The following is a 14243-nucleotide window of genomic DNA, read 5'->3' on the forward strand; positions in this document are numbered from 1 at the left end:
CACAGCTACCAAGCCTGTGCACAGGGCTCGTGCTCTGCAACAAGAGAAACCACTGCGATGAGGAGCCCAGGCACTACAGCCAGAGTAGCCCCCGCTCACCAAAACTGGAGGAAGCCCCAGGTGCAGCGATAAATAAATAAGTAAATGGTTAAAAAAGAGGTATTTCAGGGATTACATTGTGGTCCAGTGGTAAGAATCCGCCTTCCTGAATGGGAGGGGAGTTTGGGGGGGAATGGATACATGTATATGTATGACTGGGTCCCTTCCCTGTTCACCTCAAACTATCACAGCATTGTTAATCAGCTATACCCCAATACAAAGTAAAAAAGTTAAAAAAAAAAAATCTACCTTCCAATGAAGGGGCACAGGTTCCGTCCCTGGTCGGGGAAATAAAATCCCACAGACAGAAGGGCACCTAAGCCCTCACGTCACAACTAGAGAGAAGCTGGTGCACTGAAATGAAAGATCCCGTCTGTTACAGCAAATATCCTGCCTGCTGCAACTAAAACACAGTGCGGCCAAAAATAAATTTTAAAAATTTAAACAGATGGTATTTCAATGTCTTGCAGATCTTTTTAATTTTATTTGGTCAGGGATACAAAAAAGTTTAACTCAATGGCTTTCAAGTATCTTGAACTATGTCCACAGCACATCCAACTAACGGACCTGGAATCTCATAGCACCCATCTCAAGCTTGCATTTTACAGACTGGGAAACTGGGACTCAAGTGTCCTGATTTCAAGTTCGATGTTCTTTTCACTATTTATGTCAGGCTGTAAAATCTACAAAGCAGCTTACGTCACTGCTACTGCAATGCTCCTGTGCTCAGAGAAAGCAGAATTAAGGTGTGACACACTCCCCAAAGATTGACAGATTTAGAAAATGACTATTCTGCAATTCCTAATGAAACAACAGATCTAAAGCATAACAATCAAGAAACGCAAAAGTCATTAAGTGAACTACAATAAAAAAGCTCAGGCTGACAATCTCCCCATTAAGTCTGACATCCACAAGTGGGGCAACCAGACATGAGGATCCTCCTGATACGATGCACTAGGCCGCCGACTGGGTGTCACCCATGAGGGCGTAGCGCCAAAGCAAACAAGAAGAACCCAAACTGACCCCAAGTCTCAACAAGTCACTAGACAGAAATACTAGCTTACAGGAATTTGGAGGCTAGAGGTATGTGTGACGCAACAGTGAGGATGGAGTCATCAAGCCTATCTCAGTCCCTGGGGAAACCTACGGGACAATGACCCAGTGCTTCTCCCACAAACAAGTGGCATCAAAAGACAAAGAAAGAAGGGACTTCTCTGGTGGTCTAGTGGCTAAGACTCTACACTCAATGGAGGGGGCTCAGGTTTGCTCTCTGGTTGAGGAACTAATAAGATCCCACGTGCTGCAACCAACACCCAGCACAGTCAAACAAAGAAATATTTTTTTAAAAAATGAAACACAAGAGAAAGAAGAGAGGAGGAAGGAAGGAGAGAAGGAGGGAAGGAAGGAGAAGGAACTGTTAGTGATGAAGAGAGACCTCAGGGATTCATTCAAGTGCAAAATACTGACCTCGATTGAGTATTAATTTGAACAATTGAGACAAATGGGGAGACCTTAAGGTGGTGTAGTCATTAGACAATACTAAAGAGTTACTGTGAATCTGGCTGGGTGTAATAAAAGTCCTTATCTGTTAGAGCTACAGAATGAAGTACATATGAGTGAAAAGACATGATGTCTGTTGTTGTTTTTGCTAAGTCATGTTCAACTCTGTGTGACCCCACGGATTGTAGCTACCGGCCAGGCTCCTCTGTCCATGGGATTTTCCAGGCAAGAACACTAGAGTGCCTTGCCATTTCCTACTCCAGGGGATCTTCCTGACCCAGGGATCGAATGCAAGACGCAAGATGTCTCTTGCATCTCCTGCCCTGGCAGGTAGATTCTTTCCCACTGAGCCACCAGGGAAACCTGACATTATGTCCAGGGTTTGCTTTAAAATGTTTCAGGAAAACACAGGGACGGATGGGGGAAGATGAAACAAAGGCAGAGGAAAGCTGACGGTTACTGGAACTCTGGGATTAGAAGCAGTCTTTCCACTTCTGTACTTGAAATTTTCTATAATAAAATGTCTTTTAAAAATCCCCCAGAATGTACATGCATGTGCCCAGGTAACTGGAAAGAGGAAGTCTGGGTGTGGTGCCATCTGCGGCAACATTCTGTTCCTCCTTAAACCCAGGCTTCGAACCCCTTCCCCCAGACAAGAAAACACTGCCATTCTTACAGAAAGTGACGTTCGCACACAGTGACGGAAAAGGTTCGGATACCTCAGGTGGGGTCAAAAGAAAAGGAAGCACGTACGCTTTTGCTGGTGCTGAGATTCTCAGAGCTGATGGGAAGCAGGGTGCTCAGCTCCAGGTCCGTGACCATCTGACGGGATTCTGCCAGCAAACGCTGAAGCTTACTCGTGGGAGAAAAATCATCCTGGGAACACAAGAGAACGCAAGCACTGATGAAATCAAGAAACACTTTCCAACGTTTATGTCTACAAGAACAATCTGACAGGCACAAACGTCAACTGTTCATGACTGGTTCTTTGACTTTAGGTGTTTGTTACGTGCCAAAGCAGAACACTAAATACTAACAGAACCAAATTTCAGTTCTTTCTCAAAACCTATTTGACTAGGTAATTTGACTTCAACAGAACTTACTACAACTAATTAAGTAACACCCATGTGATAAAAGAATCGTAGGCATTGTTTACCTCTCTTAAATCAACTTGTCAATGCTGTAATTATCAAGTCAAAACACTTACAAAATGCAACTTTAACACTAAAGGCTTGCTAGCTTTTAAATTAATTTTTAATTTTTTGGTCACACCATGGAGCCTGGGGGATCTTGGTTCCCTGACCAGGGATCAAGCCTAGGTCCTTTGCATTGGGAGCACAGAGTCCTAACCTCTGGACCGCCAGGGAAGTCCTCTGTTAGCTTGTAAAAATATACCTTAGTTTGTTCATTCTTGTTTAATTTTCTACATGTGTAAAGTTTTTCACAGTATACAACCTGTGTACAACCTGTGAGTTTTCCACAGTGAATATACAATTAACTATACAATTCAGTGAAAATCTGGTGAGTTCTGGCGCATGTACACACCCATGATGAATACAGGTCACATTTACCATGCCTGTGTCCCTGGGGAATTCCTGCCTCTCAGAGTCCCTCCTTCCCATTCCCAGACAACTACTGATCTGCTTTCTCTCACAAGAGATTAGTTTGCATTTTCTAGAATTTTATATAAATGCACTACATACTTTTGTCTGTCTGGCTTCTTATCTCAGCATAACTATCTTGGGGGTACACCCACGCTATATGTGTATAAATAGTTCATTCCTTTTTATTGCTGAGAAGTATTCCATTGTATGGATAAACCACTGTCTATCTATTCACCTTCTGTAGCATACTCAGGTTGTTCCCAGTTTTTTTTTAACTAGTGAAAATAAAGCTGCTTGAATATTTATGTGGTCATATGTTTCCATTTCTCCAGGAGTAGAATAGCTGGGTCATATGGTAGGTGTATATTTAACTTTTTTTTTTTAAGCAGTTTTTTAATAGAAAGTACCCAAGTGTTTTCCGAAGTGGTTCTGCCATTTACATTCTCGCCATCAGTGAATGAACGCTCCAGATGCTCCTGATTCTAGTCAACACTTAGTACCGTCAATTCATAACAAAGAGAACCAACACTCATCAAAACACCCATTAGCGGCCAAGCCCTACGATATCCCCTTGAAACCAAGGAACTGTGATGCTGTGGGTGTGTGTTAGTTGCTCAGTCGTGTCTGACTCTTTGTGACCCCATGGACTGCAGCCCGTCAGGCTCACCTGTCCATGAGATTTTCCAAGCAAGGATACTGGAGTGGGTTGCCATTTCCTTCTGCAGGGATCTTCCCAACTCAGGGATCAAACCCAGGTCTCCTGCATTGGAGGCAGATGCTTTATTGTCTGAGCTACAAAGGAAGCCCCAACCGTGATACTTTAATTATATTTCTGTAGGTGAAGAAATTGAGGCTCAAAGAAGTTAAATAACTGTACTAAGGTCATTGAGCTAAGACAAAGCAAAATGGGGATTTGAACTCAGATCAGATGCTTTCAAAGCCAGATATCTTCCCAAAATAACCCCCAAAATGACTAAGTTTACTTGAGCTAATTTTCTTTATGACAGAGCTGCGATCAGGAGCCTGTTCGTGATCAAGACACTGGCTCATCCACAACAGTGAGTGTAGAAACCACCTCAGGGCTCCCCCGGTGGCTGTCACGAAGAATTAGCCTCTCAATTCAGGCGGCGCAGGAAAAGTGGGCTCCATCCCTGGGTGGGGAAGGTCCTCTGGAGCAGGAAATGGCATCCCACTCCAGTATTCTTGCCTGGAGAATTCCATGGACAGAGGAGCTTGGCGAGCTACGGTCCATGGGGTCGAAAAGAGTTGGACACGACTGAGAAACTAAACACACACCCACACAGAAATAACCTCACTGCCTGCATGTAGGGGTGTGAACAAACAAACTACGGTTTATTCGGTCACTGGACAGCACATTGAGCAACCATCAAAATGACGAGGCCAGGTCCACAATGTCAACACTGATGAGGGTCACAAAATACTGACAGAGCTGGAAAATCACATTGCAAAAGACATTTATGTACATTTTAAACAAAGTAACAGTACGTGATGTTTAGGTGTACACTTTTATGAAAAACGTAAAAGCATAAAAACAAATGTGGAGACAACTTCATGGTAGTGGTTAACTGGTGGCAGGGGTAGACGGGGCAGAGTCACACATGGAGGTTACTCTTTATCTGTAACATTCTATTTCTTTAACACTTGAAAACTAAAGCAAATACAGCAAAAGGTAAACATGTTAAATCTGAATGTAGGTACACAGTTGCTTCTCCTACTCTTCATTTTCTGTGTGTTTAAACTATTTACTAAAAATAGATACAGCAATCACTTGGAGGGCCTGAGGGACATTTTGCCTGAAGCTAACCTACAGTATGTTTAATGAAAACAGAAGGGAAGTTAAGTATGACTTCAGTTCAATAATGCAGGTAAAGTCCTATGGTTAAAATAAAACCTGAAGAACAGACAAAATTAAGCACGCTAACATAAGCACGCTAACAATACTGCTACAGGAGAATTAAAAGTATACTGGGGAGAAATCTTGCTTGAATAAGCTGGGTATTTCTTTCTTTCTTTGAAGATTTTTTTTAAAAATATGGACCATTTTTAAAGTCTTTATTGAATTTGTTACAATATTCTTCTGTTCTTTGCTTTTTGGCCATGAGGCATGTGGGGTCTTAGCTCCCCGACCAGGGATCAAGCCCACACCCTCCTGTACTGGACCACCAGGGAAGTCTCTAAGCTGAGTATTCCTAAGCGAAATACAAACCTTTTCACTGGGTAGGGCTGCGTCTTTGTTGACTAATAAAATCTTAGATGAGTTCTTTTTATCCGAAGAGGATTCTGTCTCTATCAACTTCTCATCTTCTCTTAAGGCAGATTTTGAAGAACCCAAACAGTGGGACTGCTGGATGGCGATCAGCTCACTGTGAATAATAAAACCAAACAAAAATAGGCATCTTGAAACAATAGGAAACATATGACACCAGTACTCTTATACAGAAAAGCATCTCAACAGGACAAAAAAGAGAGAGATTTTTCTTTTTTGATGAAGAAGCTCAAGTTTGAATAGAATGTTACAGATTTGAATAGAGTATTTATATAAGATATAAATTAATGCACACCCTTCACAGCAAGAAAACAAAATTCTTTGTTAAAGGGTAACTACAGAAGAGAGAATTGTCCTCCTCTCTACACCTTGGGAAAAAAACAGCAAAGAGAGGGTTTGAGGGATAGGATCATCCAAGAGAGACGGGGGAAAGAAATGAATACAACATAAGGTTAAACGTGTAGATTTTAGGTTTTTGGTGAGAGATTGATTTTTGTTAATAGTTTTTTTAAAGTTCTTTTGTGAAAGTTGAATGGCACTGTTATGGGTCCTTAATTCTTCTACAGGATCTCAGTAATTAGAGAACAGACACATGTAGCTAAGTTTCTGGGCAGGTTATTAAAGTCTGGTCTCAAAGTAGAGCCTGGAAACAGGTCCTGGAAACCTCCTTCTCCCACGGACCTTCTGGATCAGTCTGGGCAGGCTGCTGGCTTCTCCGTGCACAGATACACCCCTAGTTGTCAAATGGAATGGAGGTATAGATGTGAAGAACATTCTGGTCAGATGATGAAGTGTGCACACAATTCTTACAATCTAAGGAAGAATGGGAAAACACGATGATCTTTTCTACTTAATCATGCATTTGTCATGCGATGCCTTGGCATGTGCCTCTGCTGGCAGAACAAGAAGTCACTTGAATTATTTCAAGTCAGGGAGGTCAAAAGGGCCTGGAAAGAAAACTCTGAAGTTGCTCTGGAATTTCTTTCATGCCTTAAATTTAATGTATGTCCACTGTGCTCTTAAAACTAACACAAAATTTTCCCTTTAATATATGCGTGTTTTTGTTCAGTAGTGAAAAACAGGAAGTTGTGTCCTGCTGGGATTTGCGATTACTTAAGGCAATCTTTTATTAAAACCAAATATGAACAGGTAACATTTAGTGTAACAACCAATTTTTTAAAAAGCTTTTGCAACTGACAGAATCAGTATATGATTTTTAAATGACTCAGGCTTCTGAACAGGCCAAATGAAAACCCAAACAATGAAAATCTCCCAAAGGAATTTTTAACTATAAAGTCCTATGAAAGTCAATGTGATGATTCAGATAAGGCTCTCAATATACAAACTTTATTCTTTCTATAATTTAAGGTCAAAGAGCAGGTTTTCTTTAAAAATAGCAGAAGTTAGGATAGTGCCCCACAACTAACTACAGGATTCAGCAACTGACAGTGGTATGAGAGGGAAAAGCACAGCATTTGCTGACAACTAATGCATTTTCTTCTCTTAAAAAAAATAAAAAATACAGTCGGATAGAAATGGTCAAAAGGCACAAATTTACAGTTATAAGAACTACAGATTTCACATACAGTAGGATTAATAAAATTTACACTGCTGTAGGCTGTATACAAAAATTGCTAAGAAGGTAAATCCTAAGGGTTCTCATCACAAGGAAACAATCATTTTTTTTCTTTTGTATCTATATGAGATGATGGCCATTCACTAAACTTACTGTGCTCATCACTTCCTGATGTACTTAAATCGTTATGGCAAACACCTTAAATTTAGACAGTGTTCTACATCAGTTATATCTCAATAAAACTGAAAGAAAAAGGCCAATAACTGTTACCAGCTTGTTAAATACAGATTGAAAAGTAAGAAAGTTTGGGAGATGTAAACTGAACGCAAAAACCAAAGCAGTTGGATGTATCATTAAGCCAACGCAGGCCAGGAGGATGTCTTATCTGGGGTCTAGGGAATGTAATCTGGACATGAAAGAAACAGCTTATCGATTCAAAAGGATCCAGGCTGAGGAATGCCCCAGAGCAGCATTCTACTCTGTGAAGTGACCTCCCCATCTGTTTTAAAATAAAACATGTTTGCTCAGCTCATGACAACTGGCTGTGTTGTTAAGCAAAACCTTTGCCTCAGATGCTGTCCTAGGCACAAACTTCTCACCGGAATCAAGTCTGTGCAATCAGAAACTCAACAGCCTGTGCTGTGATGAAAAGAGGAAGCGGTGTGCCAAGGGCAATGTCTGTTGCAAACACTGCTTTCATTTCACAGTGGGCATGAAGTGGCTCCTGTGGGCCTTTTCTATTTCTAAAGTCAGTAAGTAGGCTCCCTGGGCTTCCCTGGTGGCTTGGCAGTAAAGAATCCACCTGAAAACACAGAGTCGTGGGTTCAATCCCTGGGTCGGGGAGATCCCCTAGAGGAGGAAATGGCAACCCGCTCTAGTATTCTTGCCAGGAAATGGCAACCTGCTCTAGTATTCTTGCCAGACGAATCCCATGGACAGAGGTACCTGGCGGGCTACAGTCCATGGGGTGCAAAAGAGTTGGATACAACTTAGCAACTAAACCACAACACCAAGTAGGCTCCCTGAGTGTTTACAAATGTGAAACGAGACTGACCTTGTCGAAGAGTTGTACTTGGTCCCGCTGGCACTTTCTGAACAAGTGCACACAGATTTGTGGCGCACGACTCTCTGTACTTTGGAAGGCTTGAAGATGCTCATCCACTCCACGTCAGACATGTGGCCCGGCGCTTCGATTATGAAGTTACTCGGGTGGCAGCACTTGGACTCCCACATGTCACTTTCATCCACAGAGGCTTCATTTTTGTGGTAACAGGAGACTCCAGGCCTTTCCAAGTGGTCCTGATAGTCAACATCCAGCTTTTCTGGCTGTTTTGAATCAGAACAGCTGGCCAGGCCCAGGTAAACGTTGACGTCATGCCATTTATCATCAGATACAGATGTTGATGTTTCTGAGGGTTGCTTCTCTTCATTCTGAATCCCAATTCCATTCCCTTTGTGTGATTTTGCGTGGATCTTGCAAAATGTACTTTTGTTTTCGGGTTCAATCTGGATTTTTCCTCCCAGAGACCAAGACTTTTGTTTCTCCACTAAGTCTTTTGCAAATAGAGATGAGATAGCAATTACACTTTTTCCCCCAAATGAAGTATTAACCTGTAGCTTCTTCTCTTTGCATACATCACAAGAGCTCTTGTCTGACCTAGTTTGCTGAACCAACGTGGTCTCAAATTTTTGGTCCTTAACCAGTGACTTCTGATTTTTCTCCCTCTTAAAATCGACTTTTAGGTGGTTATTTTCAAGGTCTGATAAACACATGTCTCTGCTATGGTGGCATTACAAAAAACGGGAAGTTATAAGATACACTTGATACTGTCATTCTAAATATTTCACTCAAACCTCATCAGTTGAAACCCTAACAAGACCCATTTGTCTCAGTTGAAAATAGAAGGTAGAATTTTTATATTCTTCAGAGCCCAATTTTAGCCCAGCCTCCTCCAAGAAGTCTCTGTGATCTTTGTGATCACCAAGCCCATACGCCCACTCCACCATGTCCCATCCTTAAGGTCTACTATACATACTGTTCATACTGCAAATCACTATCTTACTGCATGTATGATTTAACTAATCAGAGACAGACTATCCTGTTACAACTGTATGGCTCGCTGTTTCATACGTTATCAATGTATTGTCTAAAGATGCTTAAGGGTGTTTTTCACATATGAAGGCATTTTTAATCCCCCTAGCACCTAGCACGGTCATTAATACACACTCAGTGTTCTGTAAATACTTGTTGACTGATCTGTTATTTCTTTTCCTAATTCTATTAGTTTCACAGTGAACAGAGCTAAAGCCAGAACTGAAAGGCAATGGGGATTCAAGGTATAGAGATAAACTGGACAGTGCCAGATGTGTTTACCATACTGTATTCATTACTATCCCATTTATCTGCTGCATACCTATGCAGCTATGTATTGAAAACCAGTCTAAAGTAAAAATGACACATGTGCATAAAATAAAAATCATTGCGACAAACCTTTTAATACATTGCCTGTTAAAATTCTCATGTCACATGTGTTCAGGTGTTCTCATCTATATGATTCTGATTCTCCTTCTAGAATGGGAAAGGCCACTTTATGTTCTTAAAGAATAACCTCTATCATCTAGGCCAGGTGCCTCCCAGAGGAAATGAAGTACAAAAAGGAAAGAGAGACAACTGGTTAGGGGCTTCTGCCTGCTGGAGATCGCCGGCTTGGTCTGGTGTTTATTAGTAGCAGCTGCAGATACTGGGATACAGAGCGATGGTGTTAGAAGCCCCAGTAAAAGACCTGAAGAAAAGCACAGCGAATGCAGCAAAGTGTGGGGTGAGTCCCCAGCCTTCCAGTCTGCAACAAAACCCCTGCAACTCCTGACCACTCCCACCCTCGAACCCCAGCCCCTAGGGAAATGCGTGTGCCACTGGGCCCAGCTTCTGCCCTTACATGGAGAGATGGGAGTTCCCTGAATGCCCCCTCCTTTCCACCACTCCCTCACTATTCGGTTGGATGAGTGGACTAAACTGAACTGTGGGACAGCTGTATGCTTGTTAATTAAACCACTCTTCATATGTTTATATTTTACTTTTACAGAAACCAATTTAATTCACATACTGCCTGTTATAGGTAAGAGTAGATGTCTTCTTCTATTAATAAGGAAAATGGAAAAATCAAGCTGAGAGCAGAGGTCAGCTCAGCTGAACTTCTACTGCAGTTATTTCTACCATTCTTTGATGTTCTCTCTTTTAGATAAGTATAATACCCAGTATATCTTTATTTTCCCTATTCCTAGCCCAGTGCCTAAAATACTGAGAGTTCTGAATAAATGATTCATCTCTGTAATTTCTACTTTACCTCAAAGCCTTCTATACAACACACACACACAAATAATGTATTTAATGAAATTTATCAAATAGTTTAATTAGGATCATGCCTAAAATTCTAAATCTAGTCTCACTACAACCCAGGATTAAAATGATAATTATTAGCTCACATATATTGTTTCCCATTTACTCCCTGCTATCTAGGGAATAGTAGTAAGTACTGACCCATAGTAGGTACTTAACAAATATTGATGAATGATGGAAATAAATACAATATCATATTTATGGCATCTTACTAAGGTTACCTGGATTCCATGCCCTTTGATTCCTCCATCTTTGAGTCATACATCTGTATTAATTCCTGAGAATTTTCCACATTGAAATTAAGAAACTGCAGATCACGCTGTTGTTTTACGTAAATCTGCCGTAGATATTGATAAATCAATACAAAGTGTAACGACAAAGCTAAAGCAAGCCAACAATTGGGCGTTTCAGACGCTAAAACGTAACAGACAGTGGCTACAGACATATGCTGAGTATGTTAGCTTTCATTTTTCCTGTTAGCACCAAGATTTGTTAGTATAACTAGTCTCCTTTACTATAAGCAAGACTCTATCTGCAAGGTTAATACGATTGATATACCTTTAAAGTAGTCAGGATTCCAGAAGCACCATAAACAGAATCACCAGGCATACACTTTTCCTAATTTGACGTCTGTTTATAAATGTTTCCCACTTAATAGTGAAGAGTGAGTGGGGACGCACCTGTCTCAGATTACGCAGCTCTGCATTCATGCGCTCTTGCTTTGACTTTGCGATATCAAGTAACTCATCTTTCCTTTTTTCTCTCTCTGCTATTTAAGAACAAATATTAAAACATTTTTCACCAGCCACATCAATACACACCTCTTCATTTCTAACAACTGAACGTGCACATGGCTAATTTTTTTTCCCACTCGTTTCTGAATTTTAAAATTGCAAAATGGATGCCCAGGAAGAAGTTTAATCTGTGATTCTAACTAGATCCTTCACCAAATTTGAAAACTTTCACAATATAATTAATGCTAAGTCAAAAAAGTATTCCAAACTGTACAAACTCTATGATCAAATGACGTGTGTGTGTCTGTATGTACATACGCATTGAAAAAGGCTGAGGGCAATATCAAAAGAAAGTTATTCTTTCTTTTGATAGAATATCAAAAGAAGTTATACTTTTTTACATATTACATTGAAATATCAAAAGAAGTTATTTTTAGATGTAAGGATTAAAGAAAATCATTTTCCTTTTTTGGGGGGAGGGGATGAGTTATAAATCTCTAAAATTTAATACTTTATTCTTTACTTATTTATTCACATTACACAGGTAACTTGTAAATGCATTTTCCTTATAAAAATCCAAACAACATATTACTTTTATCAACAGGAAAAAAACTAACATTACAAGGAAAAAAAAATCACTGCTTTCTTCAGTATGTAAGTCAATCTGATATAATCTCACAATCAGGCTATTCCTATGTGATCTTGCAAACCAAAGACTTAAGATACTTGAACCTATGAGGTGACCCCATAGGCAGATAAACTTGTCTTTCCATTTTAATGAAAGCCCAGGACTCCTTTACAGACTTTCTAGTTCTTGAAAATTCTTTTTATCTGATAGGTAATTAAGATTCAGAATTGTCTTGAATATATACTTGAGTATTACACTCAATTTCCTAGCTCAGAAAGAAAAAGAGGTATTTTTTTTTTAATTTTCATTCTTTTATAAAGACCAAAAACATTCTGCTGAAATTGGGACACTTCATTATTACTAGACTTGGAATATGAGAAGTCAATATTTTTAAAACTGTTTCAGAACTTGGCAAATGAGAACCCATAGAAAGGAAAGATCTGAAGTGCTATATGAAGTCTTGCACCAGAAAAAAATATTAGTATTATGCTTAATGAGAAATCATGTCATTCACACAGAAGTGAGAGATCAACAATAAATGTTTCACCTAAAAAAAACCCACTATCTTTATAAGAAGTTCAAATGAAATGCACAAAATAGCCCTCTATTACATGAATGGATTTTGAGTCAATCAGATGCAGCCTAAATCAAAATGTGCAACTCCTATGGTTTATTAATAGTTTCTTTTCCACGGGTCATTTTCCTCATGGATGAAGAATACAAATATTTATTTTATCGTTGCTTTACATTTGGAACATCACAGAAACCATCCAAGGACAAAGGCATGAGCTTTGCTGGGGATGGAGACACTACCTAGACAGCTTTTCTGCCAAGTGCTTGCTGGTAATCAGAGCAGGGCCAGGTGGAATAAAGCATGAGTGACCTGTGAAAAGCCACCACCTCCTATCCAAACACGCTTAATGCTCAGCCCTTCCAACCCGGGTCTGCAGCATCATCTTATTTCAAAAAGGTAATCCACATGCACAGAATGGAGGACATGGCACAGTGAAAGCCACTGCCTCGGGTTTAAACTACTACCTCTCATTTCTGAATTTATTTCCTTGCATTAGTTGAGTCAACACCATAACAAAAGCCTAAAAAAGTAGTGCACTTGCAATATTTATGAAGCCCCATTTAGTTTGTATGAATTCAATCCTATGCACAAAGAAAACAATAAAAGAGGGGCCATAGCGCCTCTCACAGGGGAAGTGATGCCTATCGGGTGTCTAGGCCTCCTGGCTGCTCTCTGTTCTACCCACCTCTCATTTTCAACAGCATCTAACATGCTGGTGCCTTCCCAGTGTTTAGTGATACTTCTTTAGGGCACAGCACGGCTCCCTAAACAAAAGCTAACGACTTTATCTGGCATTGAAAGGGCAATTCTAAATGTATTTCAGTACTGCCTTAATCTGTCTTTAGAATAATCTACTGTTGCATAAAACAGAATTGTTTCCTTAGATCTGACAGTTTCCTACATGGCTGGATTATCTAGGGACCAAAGTGGAGTGGGTCTGCCTATTTTCACACGTTGGTTACTGAAAACAAAGAAATACGGAACTCTCTGCTGACACCTGCCTAAGCCAGGCAGCCTAAGGACAGCAGCATAAAGGCAGGGGCGCTGGCAGTCTGGACCTGCTGAGCTCCGGTCAGGCCACTATGCCTTTTACTGCCTGAAAGACCTTCACTCAGTCTTACAGAACTCTCAGGACCACAGAAATGTAAACTAGCATCGTGGTTTTTTTTTAAAAAAAAAAACTTCTCATAAGCAACATGTACAAATGAAACCTGTCTCTAAGCCTATGTGAAGAACTTCAATAAGAGAGAAAATGAAGTTTTGAATTAAAAGTACATTTCTAAGGCATCTTCCAATCTCGAATAAAATGTGTTAATTTTCAGCCATGGCACCTGAGAGCATATTATCACGTTAAGCCTTTAAACGGAGAAGGCAATGGCACCCCACTCCAGTACTCTCGCCTGGAAAACTCCATGGACGGAGGAGTCTGGTGGGCTGCAGTCCATGGGGTCACTAAGAGTTGGACATGACTGAGCGACTTCACTTTGACTTTTCACTTTCATGCACGGGAGAAGGAAATGGCAACCCACTCCAGTGTTCTTGCCTGGAAAATCCCAGGGACAGGGGAGCCTGGTGGGCTGCCATCTATGGGATCGAAGAGTTGGACATGACTGAAGCGACTTAGCAGTAAGCCTTTAAAAATTATTTTTAGGCATAATTCACTTTTATCATTTAAGTGGACAAAAATTGTTCTGAGACAGTGGTTTGAGCAGAAAAAATGTTTAAGAAATCAGCTTAGGAAATGATTAAAAAAATTATTTCACAAAATGGATTTATTGGAGTATTAGCTAACAAATTACATATACTTTACCTAGTAATACCTAACAGAATGAGTAAAAATAGAT

General features: G+C 40.3%; 1 protein-coding gene across 3 annotated transcripts in view; it reads right to left on the minus strand.

Annotated features, from left to right (window-relative positions):
• The window catches only part of CCDC62 (coiled-coil domain containing 62), a 38855-nt gene that overhangs the window by 11226 nt on the left and 13386 nt on the right, over positions 1 to 14243 (minus strand). For 2 of the 3 annotated variants that reach the window (XM_040250665.1, XM_040250662.1), the window contains 5 exons: positions 11144 to 11232; positions 10685 to 10800; positions 8121 to 8846; positions 5431 to 5587; positions 2353 to 2475 (listed from right to left, as the gene is read on the minus strand). In XM_040250665.1, coding sequence (XP_040106599.1) covers positions 2353 to 2475; positions 5431 to 5587; positions 8121 to 8846; positions 10685 to 10800; positions 11144 to 11232 — 1211 coding nt within the window. The remainder of the gene's footprint in view (positions 1 to 2352; positions 2476 to 5430; positions 5588 to 8120; positions 8847 to 10684; positions 10801 to 11143; positions 11233 to 14243) is intronic. The other variant, XM_040250664.1, reaches the window with a different exon arrangement.

The sequence above is a fragment of the Oryx dammah genome, unplaced genomic scaffold (genome assembly GCF_014754425.2).
Source record: "Oryx dammah isolate SB20612 unplaced genomic scaffold, SCBI_Odam_1.1 HiC_scaffold_12, whole genome shotgun sequence".
NCBI classification, from domain to species: Eukaryota; Metazoa; Chordata; class Mammalia; order Artiodactyla; family Bovidae; genus Oryx; species Oryx dammah.